This window comes from Triticum aestivum, chromosome 1D (assembly GCF_018294505.1).
Source record: "Triticum aestivum cultivar Chinese Spring chromosome 1D, IWGSC CS RefSeq v2.1, whole genome shotgun sequence".
In the NCBI taxonomy this organism is placed as follows: Eukaryota; Viridiplantae; Streptophyta; class Magnoliopsida; order Poales; family Poaceae; genus Triticum; species Triticum aestivum.
In genome coordinates this window covers 230,350,476-230,377,179 of record NC_057796.1, presented here as the reverse complement: position 1 = coordinate 230,377,179, position 26,704 = coordinate 230,350,476, and the positions used below count along the sequence as shown (strand labels likewise).

At 44.1% G+C, this 26,704-nt stretch overlaps 1 protein-coding gene across 1 annotated transcript; it reads right to left on the bottom strand.

The window, feature by feature from the left end:
• Positions 1-4,039: 4,039 nt before the first annotated feature.
• Positions 4,040-8,705, bottom strand: LOC123181158 (nucleolar complex protein 2 homolog). Its single transcript, XM_044593401.1, has 12 exons — positions 8,531-8,705; positions 8,305-8,438; positions 7,355-7,426; positions 6,763-7,272; positions 6,348-6,662; positions 6,193-6,249; positions 5,628-5,957; positions 5,346-5,552; positions 5,175-5,261; positions 4,928-5,022; positions 4,597-4,731; positions 4,040-4,508 (listed from the first exon to the last, which is right to left on the bottom strand). The coding sequence occupies exons 1-12, from the start codon at positions 8,550-8,552 to the stop codon at positions 4,202-4,204; spliced, it is 2,271 nt and encodes a 756-aa protein (XP_044449336.1). The 5' UTR covers positions 8,553-8,705; the 3' UTR covers positions 4,040-4,201.
• Between the last annotated feature and the right edge of the window lie 17,999 nt (positions 8,706-26,704).

The following is a 26,704-nucleotide window of genomic DNA, read 5'->3' as shown; positions in this document are numbered from 1 at the left end:
GCGATTAAGGTTAATAGAGTTATACATTATCAAGCTACCACCCGTGCGTGCTCTATTTGTTGGGTGGAGGATGAGAGAACTTATCATGCTCTTGTGACTTGTCCTAATGCTCGTGCGTTGTGTCCGACGTTGAGGGTTGACGGATGTATGAAATTTTCTGAGGGGAGATGTTTTAAAAAAATGCCTCAGACCGGTTGCTTATTTTATTAGGCCAGCTGAGCTCAACTCAGTGGGAGCATATCCTCTTCCTTTTTCGGAGAGCTTGGCATTTGAGGAATGAGATAATTTTTTAAAAAGGAAAAAGAATATGTCACTGATCAACTATGTTTGTGGAAAGTTATTGGTCTTCCTTTACGTCATGTTAGGCTATTGCCGAGGTGGCCTCTAATAACAAAGGAAAGGAGGTGGTGGCTGGGCTTAGGTCAATTACGACCATTTTGAGGAACCAAGAGGTGTGGTGGCATCAGTGAAGTCAAACTGCTGATCATATCAAGATCAATGTTGGCATCCGTTTTGTGGAGGGTTTAAGTGCAGGAAGCATTGGTGTGGTGGCTAGGAACTCCTCTGGAGACATTGTTATCTCGTCTTGGGACTTTATTGGGTTGTGTTCTGGAGTGGAAGAAGTGGAGCTTCGGGTGTGCCTAGCTAAACTTTATATAGTTATTAACTCTTCACATGCCTATTATTTTGGACACTGAGTGCGCATTTGTGTTTCTTTTCTTGCAAATGAAAGCCTTGACAGATCCTCACTCATTGACCCGAAGAAATCACAGGTATAATGAAAACAATCATCGAAGATCCCCACTCATTGGCCTTTATTCATTAGAAATAACCAGTACATCGTCTGTGAGAATCATTACAATTTCATTTAAAGGCTCCTCAAACCAATCCGAGGTCACAAAAATCTAGGTAATCTAGCGAGCTCATGAGCTACTTTATTTGCTTTTCTATTACAATGTTCGAATCTAGTAATAATGAAATCACAGGCATAATGAAAACAATCATCGAAGATTGTCGCTGCCGCACCCCGCCGACCGTCCTCCGTTCTGCATGGTTTCAATCACCTTCAGATTGTCCGAGTTAATAATAAGGCGATTACACCCCGCCCTCTGCGCCAGTGTTAGACCAAATTTGAGAGCTGAAGCTTCCGCCATCAAAACATCCGCGCAATAGTCAATTTTCCTGTTGTCTCATGCAATAAACCTACCTTTGTCATCTCTCAAAACCGCCCCCATCGTGTTCTTAAGGAGGTCGTGGTCAAAAGAAGCGTCAACATTAAGTTTCACAAATCCCCTGAAAGGACAAGACCAACCCCCCTTTTCATAAAAGCCCTGGGGGATAATGCATTAATGAAATTTGATGTAAGGGCAAGAATCCTCCTAGAAATCTGATGTGCATTCTGCTCTGCGTTGCCTTCTTATGCACCATTTTTCGTCTTTCCCAGCATAGATACCATGTTGAGACAACAATCATTTTGCTATGCACGTGGTTTGCTCTAATGAACCATTGTAATAACGTTCTAATAATTATCAATACTCCTATATGGGAAGATGTTTTAAAAAATCAAGTACCTCTCCTATAATTGAGAGTGAGTCATTGCCCCCACGACTCGATCACGCCGAGAGGCGGTTCTCTGGTCTAACTACTACAGCTTTCGGAACGGAGCCTCACAGTGGCCAGCATCGAACGAGGGAAGGGAAGATGCACATTTGTACGGTTTCCACATCTCATGCAGGATGAACAGCTCTCCCAAGCCAAAAACATCAACAAACATAGCATGATCCTACTCAATCTAAGCTAGCTCGTTTTTTCTTCAGCCGCCGCCGCCGGCGGCGCCTTGTCCAGAGCTCCCCGCTCGAGGATCTTTTCCACGGCGGTGGGCCGCACGAGCTGCTGCGGTAGTCCGGGCAGCTCGGCCAGCGCGGCCGCGGTTGGCACGCGCGCGTAGTAGATCCTGCAGTTGTCCTGTTCGGCCGCCGCCAGATCGGCCTCCACCTCCTTCCGGAGCCGCTTCACCGCGTCCCGCACCGGCGCAGCCGCCCTCCCGAGCGCGCCCTTGGCGCCCTCCAGGGACGCCAGCCCCTGCCTCAGCCGCGCGATCGCCTCGCCCACGCCGCCGCCGGCACCGTCACCGTTCTCGCGCAGCAGCCGCGCCGACCGCAGGCACGCCTCGCCGCGGAAGTAGGCCGCCTTGGCCTGCGCGTTCGCCGGCCACGACTTGTCGACCTGGTGCTGCTCGTGCGCCGTCATGGAGCGGTGCGCCCGGTCGTAGTCCAGGCTCACCTGCTGGGCCATCTTGCAGCACAGCGCCGCCGGCTTGCCTCCCGCGACGGCGAGCTCGAAGTAGCACTCGAGCGCCTGGGCGAGCATCAGCGCCTCGAACGCTGCCATGCACGCGCCGGACATGTGCCGCAGCTGGCAGCTCGCCGCGTGGTCTCCCCCCTCCGACGCCGCCCTCAGCAGGCCCGCCGCGTCGCAGAGCGCGGCGCACGCGCGCCGTATCCCGTCGGCCTCGCGCCTGTCCTCCTCCGCGGCCGCGCGGGCCTGCTCCGTGGCCAGCGCGAACAGCGCCACCGCCCGCTCGGCGGACAGCGTGGTGTGCGTCCGGCGACGGATCGTCCCAGCGTCCCGCCACGCGAAGCAAAGCCGGTGCCGTCCGGCCGCCTCGTCGAAGCGCGGGGCGATGGCGTCGAGCTCGCGGACGTACGCGCGTAGGAGGTCCCCGCGCGTGGCCGCGGCGCCCTTCTTGTCCGAGTAGGTCTGGACGAGGCGGCTGCGGCAGTGTAGCAACTCCCTCAGGTCGCCGTCCCCCTCCGCGGCCGAGGTGTCCTCCGCGAAGCCCTGCGGCGTCTTGCTCGGGAGGGACAGCATCGTCATGGGCGCCGGCGACGCCGGCGCGCGGCGGAACGGGAACTGCATGATCGTATCGTACGTACGTTGGTCACGTCGAGAGCGGTGGACTTAATCTGTTCGTTCGTTGGCAAGTAAATAAAACTTGTAGTGATCGCAACGAAGAAGGAATGCTGCGGGAGGGTTTATGGAGGAAAGGAGTTGGATTAATAATAGGATCGGTGCGAGGAACTCGCGAGTTGGACGCAGATTAGGAAACCGAGTCCGACTAATTAAACGATGTGGTATTGTTGAGCTCTCGTACTCTCATGGCGGGGGCGGGAAGCGTGCCGGGCCAACGCGGTTCAGTTATTGACGTGGAATGTCAACGGCTTGAGTTTTCCTCCAGATGGGCTTACTTACTTTATTTATTTTGTTTTGCAAATCATATTATCAATGCGATTCTATTTTTTTGACAGATGTTAAGGAAGCAAACTGGTTCCCGTGAAACTTCCGCGGTGCTGTACACCGAATTCTCTTTGATGTGCACCAAACTTCTTCTTTCTTCAGTAGTATATATGCATTAATCATCTCTTACACAATACTCCATAAACTAGTAGTAGAATTTATATTAGCACAAAAACAACAACTTCCTAAGCATGTCAGGGAGGCAAACGAAGCTTCATAGCCTGTACACGGTTGCTTACATTCCCTACTGAAAACGACAGGAATGGTCAGAAACTGGGGCATTTGCTTCATGTTTATATTGAAAGTTTTTGTGGTCTACACAGCAAAGTTTCAGGTGAAGATAGCTAGAAAGTACCTGGCACACAATCAGCCTGAAAAACAGGTAAGAGAACATTGTATGGAAATGAAATCTCTTCGACCATCATCTCCAACTGGCTCGTATTTGTGGATTTGGTGGTATGTGTTGCCTTCAACCTTGGTTTCGTTGGGGGTTTCTTTACAACATAGAAGTGTGAGGGATTGTGGTTGTTGCGACTTATGTGTGTTTGTCGGGTTGACCGTTGGGTCATGGAGTGTTGGGTCATGGAGTTTCTCTCTTAGCAAGTAGTCCGCACGTGGTCTATATGTATCGGTTTTTGCCCAGTTTTCCGTTAATTAACTGGGCAATTCTCTTCTTCTTAATTAATCGATGAGGCAAATATTTTGCCTCCTTTTCGAAAAAAATATATCAGCAAAGTTGAACTGAGCAGAATATGAATAACCTCGATATAAATGCATGGAGATGACAAAGGAAGCTGTGTAATTCTCAACTTAAACAAAATTTCCCGTGACAGGCAGGTGTTTCTCATGACTGGAAGCATAGCACTTCGTCAACAGTCTTTGCCGAGCCCTAGCTCTACGTTGATTAATGCTTTGCTTTCTTCTTAGGGTGGGGTTTCCTTTTGGTTTTGGAGGATGCCTTGTTCGACGGTTGGTACTTGCTCCGCTTCTTCAGCTTCTCCTTCTGTTTCTTCCACGCGCTGTCTGGGTCCACAAAGTCTTCATCGCTGTCATCTTCAACGGGCGCGGAGCCATCCTCGTCTGACCCGAGGCCATCGTTCTCATCTTCCGCTTCCTCATCTGAACTCAAGACCAAATCCTCAACCACATCCTCCTCCGCAGGCACATCATCGTCGTCACGGGCTCGTTTCTTGCTCTTCTCCTTTGCAGCTCTGCACCAGGAAAGGAGAGGAGGTAAACATCATGCCTTCTGCATGCAAGGAAACCGACCAGGAAAGAAGGGTAAAGGTTTGAACATACTTTGTTTTCTTCTTCTCCGCCAACAAGTTCTTACTGAAAGCAATGGGTTCTTCACTATCATCATGTTCCTCCTGTTGCTTCTGTGCCTCTGATAGCCTCTTCGAAAAGGTAGAGGACTCTGCACCCACGATAACACTGGTACACAAAGGAATGAATTAGTAAATGGCATTCATCAATACATTTACTCGGAACATGAGCGTGCATGAGTACATTTAGTCATACAAATTACTGAAGTATGGTGTGTGGCAAGATGATGGAAGATTGGAAGTCACTCAATGATAATGCGGTAATTTGCTTTATGGTATTATACACAAGCATCGACGGAACTAACCTTGTCTCATCCAAAGAATCGATTCTGTTCTGTGCTCTCTGATGTAGAGTAGCAACATATTCTGAGAGAGGGCTTGACCGTACTTCCTTCTCAGCCTGTTGGGAAAGAATATTATATGTTTTAACACAACTGCACAAGAATCAAAATATACTACTCCCTCTGTTCACAAATGTAAATGTCTTACATTTGTGAACAGAGGGAGTAATAAATAGTGTCCAGATAGCAAAGCCAACAGGACCACCTATACCTGTAGAAATGAATCTACAGCTGGATCATTGGGGGGGAATGTAATTCCGGCACGCTTTGCGCTTATGAACTCAACATTTGCCTCTACCTGGAATCAGAAATGGAAATCAGCACATGCGCCCGATCAAGTACTATATATAGTTAAATATTCTTTTATACATGCTTAGCAAACCTGACGAATAAGATCCTTCATCTCTTTTCGAAATCTGTCAGCCTTGATGGTTTTGCAAAAGTTCCGAAGTTGAACAAGTGGCAAAAAGGACATCTCGATGAAGGCAACAGAGTAGCTCCACTGCGCCAAATGCTTAGCCAGCTCATCAACCACAGAGTAAATGCAAGCTTCCTGAAAGGCACGTGTCTTCACCATTTTCTTATCTACCTGTAAGAGGACTACCTGTTATATGTTTGTTTTCAGAGGCATGTCCCCATAGAATTGTGTTACAAGGAAACAAACCTGTTTAACATTGAACATATTCACTGCTTTGCCAACACCACCATCTGGACGGCCTCTAAGTTCTTTCATTTCTAGCATATCAAGCAACAGAGAGGACACCGGAATAAAGGTACCGGTGGCTTCGGCAATGCAATTAAGCATCTTTACACATCTAATGCGTACAGGGAAGTAGCGTGCACTCGGTACAAGACATGCTACACCATGTATTATCTGGGTTAACGGATAGGCCAAAGGCCGGAAATCTTCCTCAGAACTACATCCACACACAACACCTGTCCAAAGCTCAAGGCAGAATATAAATTGCCAATCATAAACTTTTTGGTAGGATTTCTGCACAAGAACAATGTAAGCTTATCATCAGTTCACAACAGGAAAACGTTCCTCTTTTTGTCTGATTGACAACAAAAAATATCAAACTAACATACGAAAGGAACCAATAGAATTAGCCCAAAAATGAGCTGTTGTCAGCAAATAATCTAAAAGAATGTATCCCTCCTATGAGCAGACAACACTTGTGTTTCCAAAATACAAGAAAATACTTGGCAAAGACTAATGGAAATAGTACCTCCAGCTGTTTGTTCGTTGGTTTGTTTCTTTCTTTCTGCTTTTTGTCCTTTGATGTCTTCAAAAGATGAAACAAGAACCAAAAAAACTCTGTCAGATCACAAGTAATAAATGCAGTTCTAGCATATGAACATGACAGTTCAATGGACAAAATACCTTTGGTCCTCTTTCGGTAAGAGCACCTCTTAGGATAACTGCCAACTGACGAATGAAAACAAAAGCATGTTGATAAGCACTTTGAGGGTCCACGGTATACAATTCTTTGACACAATTCCCAAGAAATTGAATGTGCTGCAGTTTCGATCCGCTGATAGACTTGGACAACTTGCAGTTCACCAAATAAGCCTTGTAGATACCCTTGAGGCATGTGTCAAGGCAATCCGGACCTACTTGAACACACAAGTCTCGGAGGAACAAAAACGAAATAAAGGGCATGGCACCTCGACCTCTAGCCCAGGTATACAACAGGGTCTAAAATAACACCATCAAGTTGAGAAAATTCTTGTCAGATGGACATCAGAGTAATGCTGAAAGCTACTTAAAATGAAATGAGAAGGCAAAGCTAACGCACCTTAACATACTTCCTAAGGAGAGAAGGGAAGGCTGCCAGAAAAACAGCTGATGCTCTGACACGGAGAATAGTAAATGCGATCATTTGGTCATCAGTCATCTCGGTTATCATATGGAGTGCATTGACAAGATACACCCTCATTAGATTGCCATTCCTCTTCCATGAATTAGTCATCATCAGCTCACTGATTTTCTCTTTCTTCCCTCCAGAGCTAGGGGCACCGAGTAATTGGCGAAGGATGCTATCCATGTTCTTCAAAACGTAGTGCATGACTTTGTCGAGTACACTACCGGACATGACACTGAATTTTGGTGCTGAATTGTCCCCACTGTCCTCGCCATAATGGCAAGCTCTCCTGAAGGCTTGAAGAATAGACCTGATAGATCCTATCTTCCCATCTTCGGCCCCTTTGCACCAGGAATCAACCATTTCCATCGTAATTGGTTTAACACTTTCTTTTGGCTCCTCCTTAGGGACAGATTTAGGTTCCTCGTCACTTTCTTGATCATCCTAAACACAAAGCAACCCAACTCATATAAACTTCTAGAGGGAGAAGGATTATTGCAAGTAAAAAGAGTAAAATTCATCTTACAGCGATGTCATCATCATTGAATTCCAAGAGCTCTTTATCACACTCTTCCAAATATTTAAAGAACTCGGGATCCTACAAAAAAAAAAGCTCCGTAAGTTTCATAAGCAGTCAACAGTAACTCAACAGCACAGAGAAGAAAATTAGTGGTTACAAAATACGAAAGAAAAGAAGAACAAACTGAAAAACCAGAATTAAGCTCCTGGCTGTGGCCGTGACATGTGTAACCAGAGTCCATACATGATAGGATATCAAAAAGGAATTGCACAAGCAAACCAACCAAAGCTAACCAAAAGACATCAAACAATTAGGGACCAATTCTCTTACGCATCAATCACATGTCCAGTCGACAACAGAAAAAACAAATCAACAGTGGGGAGCTTATTAGTTAAAGAATAAGAAGACTATCCAAATGTTAAGTCAATGGCATATTCTTTTCGGTGAAAAGGGTCCAGTTAAGATTTCAAATTATAAATTTGGAATTTTAATTCAATGGAACTACTTATGTTAGAGCATGGGTGTGCCTAACACGTACAATTTCAGTTTCATTCATAACAACTACAGTGCAGCTGAAGCTACTGAACATAAGGCACTCCATACAAAATGACAAACCGCCTTTGTCACATCTCTCACGATTATTATCTCTGTAAATCGACAATCCATCTTGCAACATGCTTAAAGCTTTCGTTGCTTAGAATGGTCAGTGCGATTCATAGTTTATTTACTGTCATTCTTTTAAGTCACCAGACTACAATTGATACGAATGACAAACTGTATGTGCAACTCCTACAATGACTTGCAGAATTCGGTGCGTCCAAAATTTGTCAGGCATGAGTAACCGCTTATACTAAGATAATAATAGGTACTAACCAGCGACCATTAACCGATTGCAAAACAAGATTCCACTGAAGGACGGCGCAGAAATCGGAAGATGATGCGGACAGGAGACGAACCTTTTCCTGCAGCCTCTTGAGTTGGTCGACGTGCTGCTTGGCCTTCTTCTTAGAGCTTCCCTGCACCTCCTCCTCCTCAGCTTCGTCTCCATCCTCCCACTCATCCTCTTCCTCGTCCGAGACCGGCAGGTCCACTGAACGTCACACGAAGAGAGGGGGCGAGTCGATCAGAAAAACGGAGGAGTAGATAGCAGGGGAAGGGGACGAGAAGGGGTGGGAGTCGCACCGTATTCGTCGGAGTCAGACATGGCGAGCGGCGGCGGCGGCGTGTGGTGCTGTGGTGCTGTGCCCTAGAGGGTGCTGGTTGCGGAAAGAGGCGAGGGAGAGAGAGACGGCGCGGGCAGAGAGACAGGTGAAGGCTGGAGAGAGTTGGGTTGCGCGAGCGTCTTGGGCTTTCGGACCGCAGAAGAAGGCCCGATTAGAAATTGAGACCACCCAGCTAAATGGATGTCAATTTCTCAAAAAGAAAAAAAAAACTAAATGGATGTAAAAAAAGCTAAATGGATGTTTTGTCTCAAAGAAAAAAGAAGCTAAATGGATTTTTTTTCCTCAAAAAGAAGCCAAATGGGTGTTTTTTTCTATTCTTAATAAATAAAACAAACAAAAAAAGTTCTGAATTGCACTGACCATAAATTAAGCTTGAACATGGAGCGTTGCAGAGGAGCGATTAACCGGTGATTACTCCTGGGGGTCCTTCCCGGTGGGAGCGAGGGCTACACGAGGTCATGTCATGTGGTGCGGCGTTGTCAGGTGTCCTGCACTGAGCGCACCAGCTGGAGCACAATTTTTTTCACACGTTTTTTAGTTTTTTGTTGGTTTTTTCAATTTTGCTGGGTTCTTTTTAGGTTTCTTGAAAAAAATCCTCATGAAGTGCAGTTATGCTTCACTTGGAGGTAAAGTTGTGCTTCCTCCTGAAAAGGAAAAAAATGATTGTACTTTATGATAAGTGAAAAGCACAGTTGTTCTTCATAGTTTGTGCTTCCGTGTGAGGCACAGTTGTACACCGTGTGAATCCGGCGGCTGATGCGGTTTGAAACTGCGTCGGTATTTCCCCAAAGAGAAAGAGATGATTTAGTACAGCTACGGTAAATATTTCCCTCAGTTATGAAACCAAGGTTATCAATCCAGCAGGAGAACCAATCAACACTATGTAAACGATACATGCACACAAATAATAAATAATTGCAATCTGACGCGTAAGAGGGGTTGTCAATCCCTCCATGATAGAAGGATAGATTAAATTGTATGAAAGTGGATAAATGAATCTGGCAAGAACACAAAAAAACAAGTAAAGAAAAAGTGCAGCAAAATAGTTTTGGGTTTTTGGAAATATAGATCTGAAAACAATATGGCTTCTCTTGAGACAATAACATACGATGGGTAAACAAATTACTGTTGGGCAATTGATAGAAAAACAAATAAAAGTTGCATATTTTTCTAACAATTTTAATGAGTAATTTTCACTCTCTCAATCTTTGTTTGTAGTTTACACTGATACCTTGCGGCATGTTGGCGCACGGCTCATCTATCATCCTTTAGAAGGGAAGAACTTTTGTTTCCTAGGTTTTCCTATAGACATGCAACCAGAATGTTGTTTGATCCATAAGCAAATTTGAATCCGATCCATTCTGCCAAGTAGCAAGGTCTGCATAGTCCTATGATTTATGGAAGATGGGATGTACCTGTAGATATTAGAGTATGCAGAAAATATAGCCCATACTCATTACTAATAGATGCAGAAAAATCAAATAAATTCCCATCTCCATATGCTGACATGTTACCACTGTATTACATATTTTTGAATTTATGATGAACCACTGAATGTCAAAAGTGCTAGTTATCGACTAGAGGGGGGTGAATAGGCGATTTTTATGGAAGTCTTCAAAACATGAGGTCTTTGAAGACAAACAGATGGAATGAACCTATGAATATGCAGCGGAAGATAGACTACACTAGACAAGCCATAGTCAAGTAAGCAATACAGTGCAAGTACGAAGACTATCAGCAGCTAGGTAGAATGGATCAGAATGGAAAACAATATGAAGCCAAACAGGTAATAGTCTTCACACAGTGAAGTCAATCAGATCAGACAGGCAAGCAATGACTTCACGAAGACAAACGGAAAATTAAAGCAAGTTGGGGATAGAACCAGTTGCTTGGTGAAGACAAGGATTTAGTAGACCAGTTCCAGTTGCTGTGACAACTGTACATCTGGTTAGGGAGGCTGAGATTGAACTCAGAAGACCGCGTCTTCACCTTATTCCCTTTGAGCTAAGGACACCCAGTCCTCGCCCAATCACTCTGGTAAGTCTTCAAGGTAGAGTTCCAAACCTTCATAGACTTCGTTCACCGGTGATCCACAATGGCTCTTGGATGCTCAAAACGCGATGGCTAACCGGCTGGAGGATTCACAGTCCTCGAGTGTAACAAGTCTTCAGGTCACACGGACAGAAATACTTCAGTGGTGCCTAACACTCTTTGGCTCTGGGTGTTTTGGGCTTTGTCCTCGCAAGGATCTCGAGTTGCTCTCAAACGACAAAAGTCGTGCACTAACTCTGAGCAGCCACCAATTTATGGTGTAGGGGGTGGGCTATTTATAGCCATGAGGCAACCCGACATGATATGTTCGAAATGACCGTTACTAAGGAACCGACACGTGTCCAACGGTCGGATTTCAAACACACGCGACAGCTTGACTTGGGCTACAAGCAAAGCTGACTCATCCACCTCTGGATAAGATTTGCTCTCATTGTCTTCGCTCGAAAACATAGGATTTTGGTTGAGCATCACATCAGTCATTCTGACTTTGTTCACTTGGACCTCACTTAACAGTACGGTGGTTCCTATGACTCAACAAAGAAGAAAAGGAAACTATGAAACAACTATGTCTTCGCACTCCATAGTCTTCAAGTGAATGTCTTCACATGTCATAACACATCATGAATGTCTTCATGAACCACCATTGTCTTCAATGTCTTCACACATTTTTAGGGTTCATCTCTGGTTGTTGGGTAACGTAGTAATTTCAAAATTTTCCTACGCACACGCAAGATCATGGTGACGCATAGCAACGAGAGGGGAGAGTGTCGTCCACGTACCCTCGTAGACCGTAAGCGTGTTGGAAATATGCCCTAGAGGCAATAATAAAATGGTTATTATTATATTTCATTGTTCATGATAATTGTCTATTGTTCATGCTATAATTGTGTTATCCGGAAATCGTAATACATGTGTGAATACATAGACCACAACATGTCCCTAGTGAGCCTCTAGTTGACTAGCTCGTTAATCAATAGATGGTTACGGTTTCCTGACCATGGACATTGGATGTCGTTGATAACGGGATCACATCATTAGGAGAATGATGTGATGGACAAGACCCAATCCTAAGCATAGCACAAGATCGTGTAGTTCGTCTGCTAAAGCTTTTCTAATGTCAAGTATCATTTCCTTAGACCATGAGATTGTGCAACTCCCGGATACCGTAGGAATGCTTTGGGTGTGCCAAACGTCACAACGTAACTGGGTGGCTATAAAGGTGCACTACGGGTATCTCCGAAAGTGTCTGTTGGGTTGGCACGAATCGAGACTGGGATTTGTTACTCTGTGTGACGGAGAGGTATCTCTGGGCCCACTCGGTAGGACATCATCATAATGAGCTCAGTGTGACCAAGGAGTTGATCACGGGATGATGTGTTATGGATCGAGTAAAAGAGACTTGCCGGTAACGAGATTGAACAAGGTATAGGGATACCGACGATCAAATCTCGGGCAAGTATCATACCGGTAGACAAAGGGAATTGTATACGGGATTGATTGAATCCTCGACATCGTGGTTCATCCGATAAGATCATCGTGGAACATGTAGGAGCCAACATGGGTATCCAGATCCCGCTGTTGGTTATTGACCAGAGAGATGTCTCGGTCATGTCTACATGCCTCCCGAACCCGTAGGGTCTACACACTTAAGGTTCGATGACGCTAGGGTTATATGAAAGTTTGTACGTGGTTACCGAATGTTGTTTGGAGTCTCGGATGAGATCGCGGACATCACGAGGAGTTCCGAAATGGTCCAGAGGTAAAGAATAATATATAGGAAGTGAGGTTTTGGCCACCGGAAATGTTTCGGGCATCACCGGTAATGTACCGAGACCACCGGAGGGTTCCGGGGGTCCATCGGGAGGGGCCACCAGCCCCGGAGGCTTGCATGGGCCAAGAGTGGGAAGGGACCAGCCCCTGAGTGGGCTGGTGCGCCTCCCACCAAGGCCCAAGGCGCAGCAAAGAGGAGAGGGGGAAACCCTAGGCGCAGATGGGCCTGAGGCCCACCCTAGGGCGCGCCCCCCTCTCTCTCCCTCTTGGCCGCCCCCCTCCATCCCATCTAGGGCTGCCGCCCCCCTAGGGGTGGGAACCCTAGAGGGGGCGCACCCTCCTCCCCTCCTTCTATATATAGTGGGGGGTTTGTGGCTACCAAGGGCACGAGTCTCTCTCTCTCTCGGTGCAGCCCTACCTCTCCACATCCTCGTCCTTCGTAGTGCTTGGCGAAGCCCTGCTGGAAACCACGCTGCTCCACCACCACCACGCCGTCGTGCTGCTGCTGGAGTTGTCTTCCCCAACCTCTCCCTCCTCCTTGCTGGATCAAGGCGCGGGAGACATCACCGGGCTGCACGTGTGTTGAATGCGGAGGCGCCGTTGTTCGGCACTTAGATCGGAATTGACCGCGTCGCTGCGTGTATGACTCCTCCAACCGCGTTCTTGTAACGCTTCCGCATCGCGATCTTCAAGGGTATGAAGATGCACTCCCCTCTCTCTCTCGTTGCTAGTCTCTCCATACATTGATCTTGGTGATGCGTAGAAATTTTTTAATTTCTGCAACGATCCCCAACAAAGCGAAAGCGTTATGACAACGCGGTTGATGTAGTCGTACGTCTTCACGATTCGACCGATCCTAGTACCGAACATACGGCACCTCCGCGATCTGCACATGTTCAACTCGGTGACGTCCCATGAACTTAGAATCTAGTAGAGCTTCGAGGGAGAGTTCCGTCAGCACGACGGCGTGATGACGGTGATGATGAAGCTACCGACGCAGGGCTTTGCCTAAGCACCGCTACGATATGACCGAGGTGGATTATGGTGGAGGGGGCACCGCACACGGCTAATAGATCAATGATCAACTTGTGTGTCTATGGGGTGCCCCCCTCCCTCGTGTATAAAGGAGTGGAGGAGCGGGAGGAGGCCGGCCTCCTAGGCGCGCCCCAAGGGGAGTCCTACTCCCACCGGGAGTAGGATTCCACCCCTTCCAAGAGTAGGAGTAGGAGGGAAGGAAGGAGGGGAGAGGGGAAGGAAAAAGGGGGCCCCCCTTCCTTGTCCAATTCGGACTAGAGGGGAGGGGGCACGCGGCCTGCCCTGGCCGCCCCTTCCTCTCTCCACCAAGGCCCATGAGGCCCATTACACTCCCCGGGGGGTTCCGGTAACCCCCTGGTACTCCGGTATTTGTCCAAACTCACTCGGAACCCTTCCGAAGTCCAAACATAGTCATCTAATATATCGATCTTTATGTCTCGACCATTTCGAGACTCCTCGTCATGTCTGTGATCATATCCGGGACTCCGAACTACCTTCGGTACATCAAAACACATAAACTCATATTACAGATCGTCACCGAACGTTAAACGTGCGGACCCTACGGGTTCAAGAACTATGTAGACATGACCGAGACTCATCTCCGGTCAATAACCAATAGAGGAACCTGGATGCTCATATTGGTTCCTACATATTCTACGAAGATCTTTATCGGTCAAACAACATAACAACATAAGTTGTTCCCTTTGTCATCGGTATGTTACTTGCCCGAGATTCGATCGTCGGTATCTCAATACCTAGTTCAATCTCGTTACCGGCAAGTCTCTTCACACATTCCGTAATACATCATCCCGCAACTAACTCATTAGTTGCATTGCTTGCCAGGCTTAAAGTGATGTGCATTATCGAGAGGGCCCAGAGATACCTCTCCGATAATCGGAGTGACAAATCCTAATCTTGATCTATGCCAACTCAACAAGTACCATCGGAGACACCTGTAGAGCACCTTTATAATCACCCAGTTACGTTGTGACGTTTGGTAGCACACAAAGTGTTCCTCCGGTATTCGGGAGTTGCATAATCTCATAGTCATAGAAACATGTATAAGTCATGAAGAAAGCAATAGCAATATACTAAACGATCAAATGCTAAGCTAACAGAATGGGTCAAGTCAATCACATCATTCTCTAATGATGTGATCCCGTTAATCAAATGACAACTCATGTCTATGGCTCGGAAACTTAACCATCTTTGATTCAACGAGCTAGTCAAGTAGAGGCATACTAGTGACACTCTGTTTGTCTATGTATTCACACATGTACTAAGTTTCCGGTTAATACAATTCTAGCATGAATAATAAACATTTATCATGATATAAGGAAATATAAATAACAACTTTATTATTGCCTCTAGGGCATATTTCCTTCAGTCTCCCACTTGCACTAGAGTCAATAATCTAGATTACACAGTAATGATTCTAACACCCATGGAGTCTTGGTGCTGATCATGTTTTGCTCATGAGAGAGGCTTAGTCAATGGGTCTGCAACATTCAGATCCGTATGTATCTTGCAAATCTCTATGTCTCCCTTCTTGACTTGATCGCGGATGGAATTGAAGCGTCTCTTGATGTGCTTGGTTCTCTTGTGAAATCTGGATTCCTTTGCCAAGGCAATTGCACGAGACCTAGATCGGATATGAACTCCTTCATCCAGACTCCTTCATTTGCTGCTTCCGAAGCAGCTATGTACTCCGCTTCACACGTAGATCCCGCCACGACGCTTTGCTTAGAACTGCACCAACTGACAGCTCCACCGTTCAATATAAATACATATCCGGTTTGTGACTTAGAGTCATCCGGATCAGTGTCAAAGCTTGCATCAACGTAACCATTTACAACGAGCTCTTTGTCACCTCCATAAACGAGAAACATATCCTTAGTCCTTTTCAGGTATTTTAGGATGTTCTTGACCGCTGTCCAGTGATCCACTCCTGGATTACTTTGGTACCTCCCTGCTAAACTAATAGCAAGGCACACATTAGGTCTGGTACACAACATTGCATACATGATAGAGCCTATGGCTGAAGCATAGGGAACACCTTTCATTTTCTCTCTATCTTCTGCAGTGGTCGGGCATTGAGTCTGACTCAACTTCACACCTTGTAACACATGCAAGAACCCTTTCTTTGCTTGATCCATTTTGAACTTCTTCAAAACTTTATCAAGGTGTGTGCTTTGTGAAAGTCCAATTAAGCGTCTTGATCTATCTCTATAGATCTTGATGCTCAATATATAAGCAGCTTCACCGAGGGTTTTCATTGAAAAATTCTTATTCAAGTATCCTTTTATGCTATCCAGAAATTCTATATCATTTCCAATCAACAATATGTCATCCACATATAATATTAGATATGCTACAGAGCTCCCACCCACTTTCTTGTAAATACAGGCTTCTCCAAAAGTCTGTATAAAACCATATGCTTTGATCACACTATCAAAACGTTTATTCCAACTCCGAGATACTTGCACCAGTCCATAAATGGATCGCTGGAGCTTGCACACTTTGTTAGCACCCTTTGGATCGATAAAACCTTCAGGTTGCATCATATACAACTCTTCTTCCAGAAATCCATTCAGGAATGCAGTCTTTACATCCATTTGCCAAATTTCATAATCATAAAATGCAGCAATTGCTAACATGATTTGGACGGACTTAAGCATCGCTACGGGTGAGAAGGTCTCATCATAGTCAACTCCTTGAACTTGTCGAAAACCTTTCGCAACAAGTCGAGCTTTGTAGACAGTAACATTACCGTCAGCGTCAGTCTTCTTGAAGATCCATTTATTCTCGATGGCTTGCCGATCATCGGGCAAGTCAACCAAAGTCCACACTTTGTTCTCATACATGGATCCCATCTTAGATTTCATGGCCTCAAGCCATTTTGTGGAATCTGGGCTCATCATCGCTTCCTCATAGTTCGTAGGTTCGTCATGGTCAAGTAACATGACTTCCAGAACAGGATTACCGTACCACTCTGGTGCGGATCTTACTCTGGTTGACCTACGAGGTTCGGTAGTAACTTGATCTGAAGTTTCATGATCATCATTATTAGCTTCCTCACTAATTGGTGTAGGAGTCACAAGAACAGATTTCTGTGTTGAACTACTTTCCAATAAGGGAGTAGGTACATTTACCTCATCAAGTTCTACTTTCCTCCCACTCACTTCTTTTGAGAGAAACTCCTTCTCTAGAAAGGATCCATTCTTAACAACGAATGTCTTGCCTTCGGATCTGTGATAGAAGGTGTACCCAACAGTCTCCTTTCGGTATCCTATGAAGACACATTTCTCCAATTTGGGTTCGAGCTTATCAGGTTGAAGCTTTTTCACATAAGCATCGCAGCCCCAAACTTTAAGAAACGACAACTTTGGTTTCTTGCCAAACCATAGTTCATAAGGTGTCATCTCAACGGATTTAGATGGTGCCCTATTTAACGTGAATGCAGCCGTCTCTAAAGCATAACCCCAAAACGATAGTGGTAAATCAGTAAGAGACATCATAGATCGCACCATATCTAGTAAAGTACGATTACGACGTTCAGACACACCATTACGCTGTGGTGTTCCGGGTGGCATGAGTTGCGAAACTATTCCCCATTGTTTCAAATGAAGACCAAACTCGTAACTCAAATATTCTCCTCCACGATCAGATCGTAGAAATTTTATTTTCTTGTTACGATGATTTTCCACTTCACTCTGAAATTCTTTGAACTTTTCAAATGTTTCAGACTTATGTTTCATCAAGTAGATATACCCATATTTGCTCAAATCATCTGTGAAGGTGAGAAAATAACGATACCCGCTGCGAGCCTCAACATTCATTGGACCACATACATCAGTATGTATGATTTCCAACAAATCCGTTGCTCGCTCCATTGTTCCGGAGAACGGTGTTTTAGTCATCTTGCCCATGAGGCATGGTTCGCAAGTACCAAGTGATTCATAATCAAGTGATTCCAAAAGTCCATCAGAATGGAGTTTCTTCATGCGCTTTACACCAATATGACCTAAACGGCAGTGCCCCAAATAAGTTGCACTATCATTATCAACTCTGCATCTTTTGGCTTCAATATTATGAATATGTGTATCACTACTATCGGGATTCAAAAAGAATAGACCACTCTTCAAGGGTGCATGACCATAAAAGATATTACTCATATAAATAGAATAACCATTATTCTCTGATTTAAATGAATAACCATCTCGCATCAAACAAGATCCAGATATAATGTTCATGCTTAATGCTGGCACCAAATAACAATTATTCATGTCTAAAAATAATCTGAAGGTAGATGTAGAGGTAGCGTGCCGACCGCGATCACGTCGACTTTGGAACCATTTCCCGCGCGCATCGTCACCTCATCCTTAGCCAATCTTCGCTTAATTCGTAGTCCCTGTTTCGAGTTGCAAATATTAGCAATAGAACCAGTATCAAATACCCAGGCACTACTGCGAGCTTTAGTAAGGTACGCATCAATAACATGTATATCAGATATACCTTTGTTCACCTTGCCATCCTTCTTATCCGCCAAATACTTGGGGCAGTTCCACTTCCAGTGACTAGTCCCTTTGCAGTAGAAGCACTCAGTCTCAGGCTTAGGTCCAGACTTGGGCTTCTTCACTTGAGCAGCAACTTGCTTGCCGTTCTTCTTGAAGTTCCCCTTCTTCCCTTTACCCTTTTTCTTGAAACTGGTGGTCTGGTTGACCATCAACACTTGATGCTCCTTCTTGATTTCTACCTCCGCAGCCTTTAGCATTGCGAAGAGCTCGGGAATTGTCTTATCCATCCCTTGCATGTTATAGTTCATCACGAAGCTCTTGTAGCTTGGTGGCAGTGATTGAAGAATTCTGTCAATGACACTATCATCCGGAAGATTAACTCCCAGTTGAATCAAGTGATTGTTATACCCAGACATTTTGAGTATATGCTCACTGACAGAACTATTCTCCTCCATCTTGCAGCTGTAGAACTTATTGGAGACTTCATATCTCTCAATCCGGGCATTTGCTTGAAATATTAACTTCAACTCCTGGAACATCTCATATGCACCATGACGTTCAAAACGTCGTTGAAGTCCCGGTTCTAAGCCGTAAAGCATGGCACACTGAACTATCGCGTAGTCATCAGCTTTGCTCTGCCAGACATTCATAACATCTCGTGTTGCTCCTGCAGCGGGTTTGGTACCTAGTGGTGCTTCCAGGACGTAATTCTTCTGTGCAGCAATGAGGATAATCCTCAAGTTACGGACCCAGTCCGTGTAGTTGCTACCATCATCTTTCAACTTAGCTTTCTCAAGGAACGCATTAAAATTCAACGGAACAACAACACGGGCCATCTATCTACAACAACATAGACATGCAAAATACTACCAGGTACTAAGTTCATGATAAATTAAAGTTCAATTAATCAAATTACTTAAGAACTCCCACTTAGATAGACATCCCTCTAATCATCTAAGTGATCACGTGATCCATATCAACTAAACCATGTCCGATCATCACGTGAGATGGAGTAGTTTTCAACGGTGAACATCACTATGTTGATCATATCTACTATATGATTCACGCTCGACCTTTCGGTCTCAGTGTTCCGAGGCCATATCTGCATATGCTAGGCTCGTCAAGTTTAACCCGAGTATTCTGCGTGTGCAAAACTGGCTTGCACCCATTGTATGTGAACGTAGAGCTTATCACACCCGATCATCACGTGGTGTCTTGGCACGACGAACTTTTGCAACGGTGCATACTCAGGGAGAACACTTGTACCTTGAAATTTAGTGAGAGATCATCTTATAATGCTACCGTCGATCTAAGAAAAATAAGATGCATAAAGGATAAACATCACATGCAATCAATATAAGTGATATGATATGGCCATCATCATCTTGTGCCTTTGATCTCCATATTCAAAGCACCGCCATGATCACCATCGTCACCGGCGCGACACCTTGATCTCCATCGTAGCATCGTTGTCATCTCGCCAACTATTGCTTCTACGACTATCGCTACCGCTTAGTGATAAAGTAAAGCAATTACATGGCGATTGCATTTCATACAATAAAGCGACAACCATATGGCTCCTACCAGTTGCCGATAACTTTGTTACAAAACATGATCATCTCATACAATAAAATTTAGCATCATGTCTTGACCATATCACATCACAGCATGCCCTGCAAAAACAAGTTAGATGTCCTCTACTTTGTTGTTGCAAGTTTTACGTGGCTGCTACGGGCTGAGCAAGAACCGTTCTTACCTACGCATCAAAACCACAACGATATTTCGTCAAGTATGTGTTGTTTTAACCTTCAACAAGGACCGGGCGTAGCCACACTCGATTCAACTAAAGTTGGAGAAATTGACACCCACCAGCCACCTGTATGCGAAGCACGTTGGTAGAACTAGTCTCGCGTAAGCGTACGCGTAATGTCGGTCCGGGCCGCTTCATCCAACAATACCGCCGAATCAAAGTATGACATGCTGGTAAGCAGTATGACTAGTATCGCCCACAACTCACTTGTGTTCTACTCGTGCATATAACATCTATGCATAAACCTGGCTCTGATGCCACTGTTGGGGAACGTAGTAATTTCAAAAAAATTCCTACGCACACGCAAGATCATGGTGACGCATAGCAACGAGAGGGGAGAGTGTCGTCCACGTACCCTCATAGACCGTAAGCGGAAGCATTATGACAACGCGATTGATGTAGTCGTACGTCTTCATGGTCGACCAGTCCTAGTACCGAACGTATGACACCTCCGCGATCTGCACACGTTAAGCTCGGTGACGTCCCATGAACTCACGATCCAGTAGAGCTTCGAGGGAGAGTTCCATCAGCACGACGGCGTGGTGACAGTGATGATGAAGCTACCGACACAGGGCTTCGCCTAAGTGCTGCTACGATATGACTGAGGTGGATTATAGTGGAGGGCGGCACCGCACACGGCTAAGAGATCAATGATCAACTTGTGTCTATGAGGTGCCCCCTCCCCCGTATATAAAGGAGTGGAGGAGGGGGAGGAGGCCGGCCTCCTAGGCGCGCCCCAAGGGGAGTCCTACTCCCACCGGGAGTAGGATTCCACCCCTTCCAAGAGTAGGAGTAGGAGGGTAGGAAGGAGGAGAGAGGGGGAAGGAAAAAAGGGGGGCGCCGCCCCCCTTCCTTGTCCAATTCGGACTAGAGAGGGAGGGGGCGCGCGGCTTGCCCTGGCCGCCCCTTCCTCTCTCCACCAAGGCCCATGAGGCCCATTACACTCCCCGGGGGGTTCCGGTAACCCCCCGGTACTCCGGTATTTGTCCAAATTCACTCGGAACCCTTCCGAAGTCCAAACATAGTCATCCAATATATCGATCTTTATGTCTCGACCATTTCGAGACTCCTCGTCATGTTCGTGATCATATCCGGGACTCCAAACTACCTTCGGTACATCAAAACACATAAACTCATATTACCGATTGTCACCGAACGTTAAGCGACCGGACCCTACGGGTTCGAGAACTATGTAGACATGACCGAGACTCATCTCCGGTCAATAACCAATAACGGAACCTGGATGCTCATATTGGTTCCTACATATTCTACGAAGATCTTTATCGGTCAAATCGCATAACAACATACGTTGTTCCCTTTGTCATCGGTATGTTACTTGCCGGAGATTCGATCGTTGGTATCTCAATACCTAGTTCAATCTCGTTACCGGCAAGTCTCTTTACTCGTTCCATAATACATCATCCCGCAACTAACTCATTAGTTGCATTGCTTGCAAGGCTTATAGTGATGTGCATTACCGAGAGGGCCCAGAGATACCTCTCCAACAATCGGAGTGACAAATCCTAATCTTGATCTATGCCAACTCAACAAGTACCATCGGAGACACCTGTAGAGCACCTTTATAATCACCCAGTTATGTTGTGACGTTTGGTAGCACACAAAGTGTTCCTCCGGTATTCGGGAGTGGCATAATCTCATAGTCATAGAAACATGTATAAGTCATGAAGAAAGCAATAGCAATATACTAAATGATCAAATGCTAAGCTAATGGAATGGGTCAAGTCAATCACATCATTCTCTACTGATGTGATCCCGTTAATCAAATGACAACTCATGTATATGGCTAGGAAACTTAACCATCTTTGATTCAACGAGCTAGTCAAGTAGAGGCATACTAGTGACACTCTGTTTGTCTATGTATTCACACATGTACTAAGTTTCTGGTTAATACAATTCTAGCATGAATAATAAACATTTATCATGATATAAGGAAATATAAATAACAACTTTATTATTGCCTCTAGCGCATATTTCCTTCAGTGCTCACCTTGTATGTCGGTTGGAGCTCTACTTCGGGTGCAAGGAAGCTTATATCCGAAAAAACGTATTAAAATTCAGCGCAATCAGAGTTACGGATCTCCCGGAACATAAGAAGCGGTTTTCGGCCAGATCTGGAGAGCGCGAAACAGAAGAAATAGAGAGGGAGATCCAATCTCGGAGGGGCTCCCACCCCTCCGCCGCCATGGAGGCCAGGGACCAGAGTGGGGATCCTTCTCCCATCTAGGGGGGAGGCCAAGGAAGAAGAAGAAGGAGGGGGCTCTCTCCCCCTCTCTCCCGGTGGTGCCGGAGTGCCGCCGGGGCTAGGATCGTGACGGCGATCTACATCAACAATCTTGCTACCGTCAACACCAACTCTCTCCCCCTCTATGCAGCGGTGTAACACCTCTTCTCCCCGCTATAATCTCTACTTAAACATGGTGCTCAACTCCATATATTATTTCCCAATGATCTATGGTTATCCTATGATGTTTGAGTAGATCCGTTTTGTCCTATGGGTTAATCATGATCTTGGTTGGTTCGATTGTATATTTTATTTATGGTGCTGTCCTACGGTGCCCTCCGTTCTCGCGCAAACGTGAGGGGACCCCATTGTAGGGTGTTGCAATATGTTCATGGTTCACTTATGGTGGGTTGCGAGAGTGACAGAAGCTTAAACCCGAGTAAGTGGGGTATGACGTATGGGAGTAAAGAGGACTTGATACTAAATGCTATGGTTGGGTTTCACGACCTTAATGATCTTTAGTAGTTGCGGATGCTTGATAGGGGTCCAATCATAAGTACATATGATCCAAGTAGAGAAAGTATGTTAGCTCATGCCACTCCCTCAATAAAATTGCAAGAATGATTACCGGTACTTGTTATCGATTGCCTAGGGACAAATAACTTTCTTGTTGACAAAAACCCTTTTTCTAAACACCTAACTTTTATTGTCTTGCAAAGTACTTCTAGTTTTATTCATGCAAAGTAGTTCTAGCTTCACACCTACAAAATAGTTTCATACTTGTTTTCGGTAAAGCAAACGTCAAGTGTGCGTAGAGTTGTATCGGTGGTCGATAGAACTTGAGGGAATATTTGTTCTGCCTTTAACTCCTCGTTGGGTTCAACACTCTTATTTATCGAAGAAGGCTACAAACGATCCCCTATACTTGTGGGTTATCAAGACCTTTTTCTAGCGCCGTTGCCGGGGAGTTATAGCGTGGGGTGAATATTCTCGTGTGTGCTTGTTTGCTTTATCATTAAGTAGTATTTATTTTGTGCTCTTGTTTTCTATCTTTAGTTATCGGTAGGAAACACAAAATACCAAAAAATTAGTTGTACCTACTAAACCAATGGTTGAAGAACCACCCAAAATATATCATACTATTGAAGCTTTCTACTTGGATCATCTTCGATCCATTTGTGCTCGTGCTGAAAACTCAACTAGCTTAGATGAGGGAAAATCATTAGATGAGCATGCTTGTTTTGTGCGACATCGTTTATCTGAAAAAGGGAAACTTTTACAGCATCAAATTAATACTATGCAATGTTATGCTTGTAATTTATGTGAATTATATGGTGTTACTTGTTGTTATGAAGACCCTAAGAAACACCTTCCCTACAAATGTGAGTTTATTGATAATGGAATCGTATCTTATTATGCCAAAGGTCTTTATAATTACTTTGATTTTGAACAAACTGAAGAATTTGTTGCTTTTAAGGGTACTTATGAAATTGCTTCTTTGATTGAAAAGTATGATGCTACTCTTTACAAATCTGAAAGTTTTGCTATACTTAAATATTGTTATGATAATTATGCTTCTAATTCCTATGTTAAACCATATATTGAGGACTCCTCCGCTGTCCAAGAAGAGACTAATATTTTGCAGGAGTCTATGGAAGAAGAAATTGATGAAACTGCGAGCTCATTGGATGAAAAAGATGATGAGGAGAGCGAAGAACAAAAGGAGGAACGGCGGATTAGCTACCCGTGCCCACCTTCTAATGAAAGTAACTCTTCAACTCATACATTATTTAATTTCCCTTCATGCTTACTGAGGGATGAATGCTATGATAATTGTTATGATCCTGTTGATTCATTTGAAATATCCCTTTTCGATGAAATTGATGCTTGCTATGCTTGTGGCCAAGATGACAATATGAATTATGTTTATGGAGATGAACTTGCTATAGTTCCATATGTTAATAATGAAATTGTTGCTATTGCACCCACACATGATAGTCCTATTATCTTTTCGAATTCTCCAGACTACACTATATCAGAGAAGTGTGCACTTATTAAGGATTATATTAATGGGTTGCATTTTTCTACTACACATGATGATTTTGATGAATATAATATGCATGTGCTTGCTGCTCCTACTTGTAATTATTATGAGAGAGGGACTACATCTCCGCCTCTTTATGTTTCCAACACGATAAAATTGCAAGAAACTGCTTATGCTATGTATTGGCCTTTACTTGATGTTCATGAATTGTTCTTGTATGACATGCCGATGCATAGGAAGAGATTTAGACTTCGTCATTGCATGATATATGTTGCTTTGTGCTCACTACTAAATGCTAAATCATTGTTGATTCAAATTGGCTTTGATATACCTTGGGATCCGGGTGGATTCATTACTTGAGCATTTTATGCCTAGCTTAATGGCTTTAAAGAAAGCGCTACCAGGGAGACAACCCGGAAGTTTTAGAGAGTCATTTATTTCTGTTGAGTGCTTTCATAAAGTTTTAAAAAAATATAGAGGGGAACCCAAAACTTTTCAAAAAGGAAAGTGAAAGTGAGAGAGACAAGCATTGTTGAAGTGGGGGAGCTCCTTAAACTTTGTTCATGCTCACGGAAACTTTGTGAATCTTAATTACAGAAACTTATCAAAAAAAATAATTATCCCCTTGTACAATTCCATTGTATTATAAAAATAATGTGCCAAGGTTTGCCTTTAGGATGATTATATTGCTTGTTGGTTTGTGCGGTGCAAAACAAAAACTTTGGCTGTAGTGCGCGATTTTACATTTTTTACTGGAACGTCAAACGGTTCTGAAAATTTTTGCACTGTCTTCCTATACAAAATGTTTATTTTTCCTAATTTTTTCAGAATTTTTTGAGTTACAGAAGTATTGTGGATGTTCAAATCTTTACAGACTATCCTGTTTTCACAGATTGCTATTATAGCTTCATTATTTGCGTATGTTTGAATTCTTGTTGAAGCCCCCTCGACTTGGGGACATAGAATTGTGATAGCATACAGTGGGTAATGTTTGTTTATAATTATAGAATAATGTTACAGCAGTACATGATGGGATTTCATTGCCATATTCAGTAACCCCGCCACTAAAAGTTCGGTTAAGTTTTGTGTGGATGAAGTGTTCGAAGATCGAGGAGGTCTTGATGTGAGGAGAAGGAGGAGAGGCAAGAGCTCAAGCTTGGGGATTCCCAAGGCACCTCAAGTAAATATTCAAGGAGACTCAAGCGTCTAAGCTTGGGGATGCCCCGGAAGGCATCCCATTTTTCTTCAACAAGTATCAGTATGTTTTCGGATTCGTTTCGTTCATGTGATATGTGCAAATCTTGGAGCATTTTTGTGTTTATTTTTCACTTTTATTTTATGCACCATGCTGGTATGAGATAGTCCATGGTTGATTTATAGAATGCTTATTGCACTTCACTTATATCTTTTGAGTATGGCTTTATAGAATGCTTCATGTGCTTCACTTATATCATTTGAAGTTTGGATTGCCTGTTTCTCTTCACATAGAAAACCGTCATTTGTAGAATGCTCTTTTGCTTCACTTATATTTATTAGAGCATGGTATTTTGTAAAAAGAATTAAACTCTCATGCTTCACTTAGATCTATTTAGAGAGTCAACATGAATTGGTCAATTGCATGGTTAGTCATAAAATCCTACATAAAACTTATGGATCATTGAATATGATATATGTTTGATTCCTTGCAATAGTTTTGCGATATAGAGATGGAATATGTGGGAGGTACTAGTAAACGGTTGTGGTTAGTAAGAATATTGGTGTTAAGGTTTGTGATTCCCGAAGCGTGCACGTATAGTCTCTCGTTATGCTATGAAGTTGGAGCATGATTTATTATTGATTGTCTTCCTTATGAGTGGCGGTCGGGGACGAGCGATGGTCTTTTCCTATCAATCTATCCCCCTAGGGGCATGCGTAATAGTACTTTGCTTCGAGGGCTAATAAACTTTTGCAATAAGCATATGAGTTCTTTATGACTAATGTGAGTCCATGGATTATAGACACTCTTACCTTTTCGCAATTTGCTAGCCTCTACGGTACCGTGCATTGCCCTTTCTCACCTTGAGATGTGGTGCAAACTTCGCAGGTGCATCCAAACCCCCGTGATATGATACGCTCTATCACACATAAGCCTTATTATATCTTCCTCAAAACAGCCACCATACCTACCTATTATGGCTTTTCCATGGCCATTCCGAGATATATTGCCATGCAACTTCCACCGCTTCCGTGTGATGACTTGAGCATTCATTGTCATATTGCTTTGCATGATCATATAGCTGACATAGTAGTTGTGGCTCAGCCACCGTTCATCATTTTTCATACATGTTACGCTAGATCATTGCACATCTCGGTACATGTCAGAGGCATTCATATAGTCATACTTTGTCATAGGTATCGAGTTGTAATTTTTATTTCTTTTGAGTTATAAGTAAATAGGAGTGTGATGATCATCATTATTCATTTTTATAGCAGTGCCCCAGTGAGGAAAGGATGATGGATACTATGATTCCCCCACAAGTCGGGATGAGAGTTCGGACAATAAGAGAAAAAGAAAAATAAAAAGAAAAGAAGAAGAAAAAAAAGAAAAAAATAAACAAAGAGAGAAGGGGCATTGTTAGTATCCTTTACCACACTTGTGCTTCAAAGTAGCACCATGTTTTTCA

Bases quoted from the DNA above. Each gene is read 5' to 3' on its own strand.
- LOC123181158 (XM_044593401.1), bottom strand. From the start codon at position 8,552: ATGTCTGACTCCGACGAATACG. The intron at 8,439-8,530 runs GTGCGACTCCCA...TGTGACGTTCAG, and splicing joins GTCTGACTCCGACGAATACG to TGGACCTGCCGGTCTCGGAC. The intron at 4,509-4,596 runs GTATGTTCAAAC...TTCCTGGTGCAG, and splicing joins GCGGAGAAGAAGAAAACAAA to AGCTGCAAAGGAGAAGAGCA.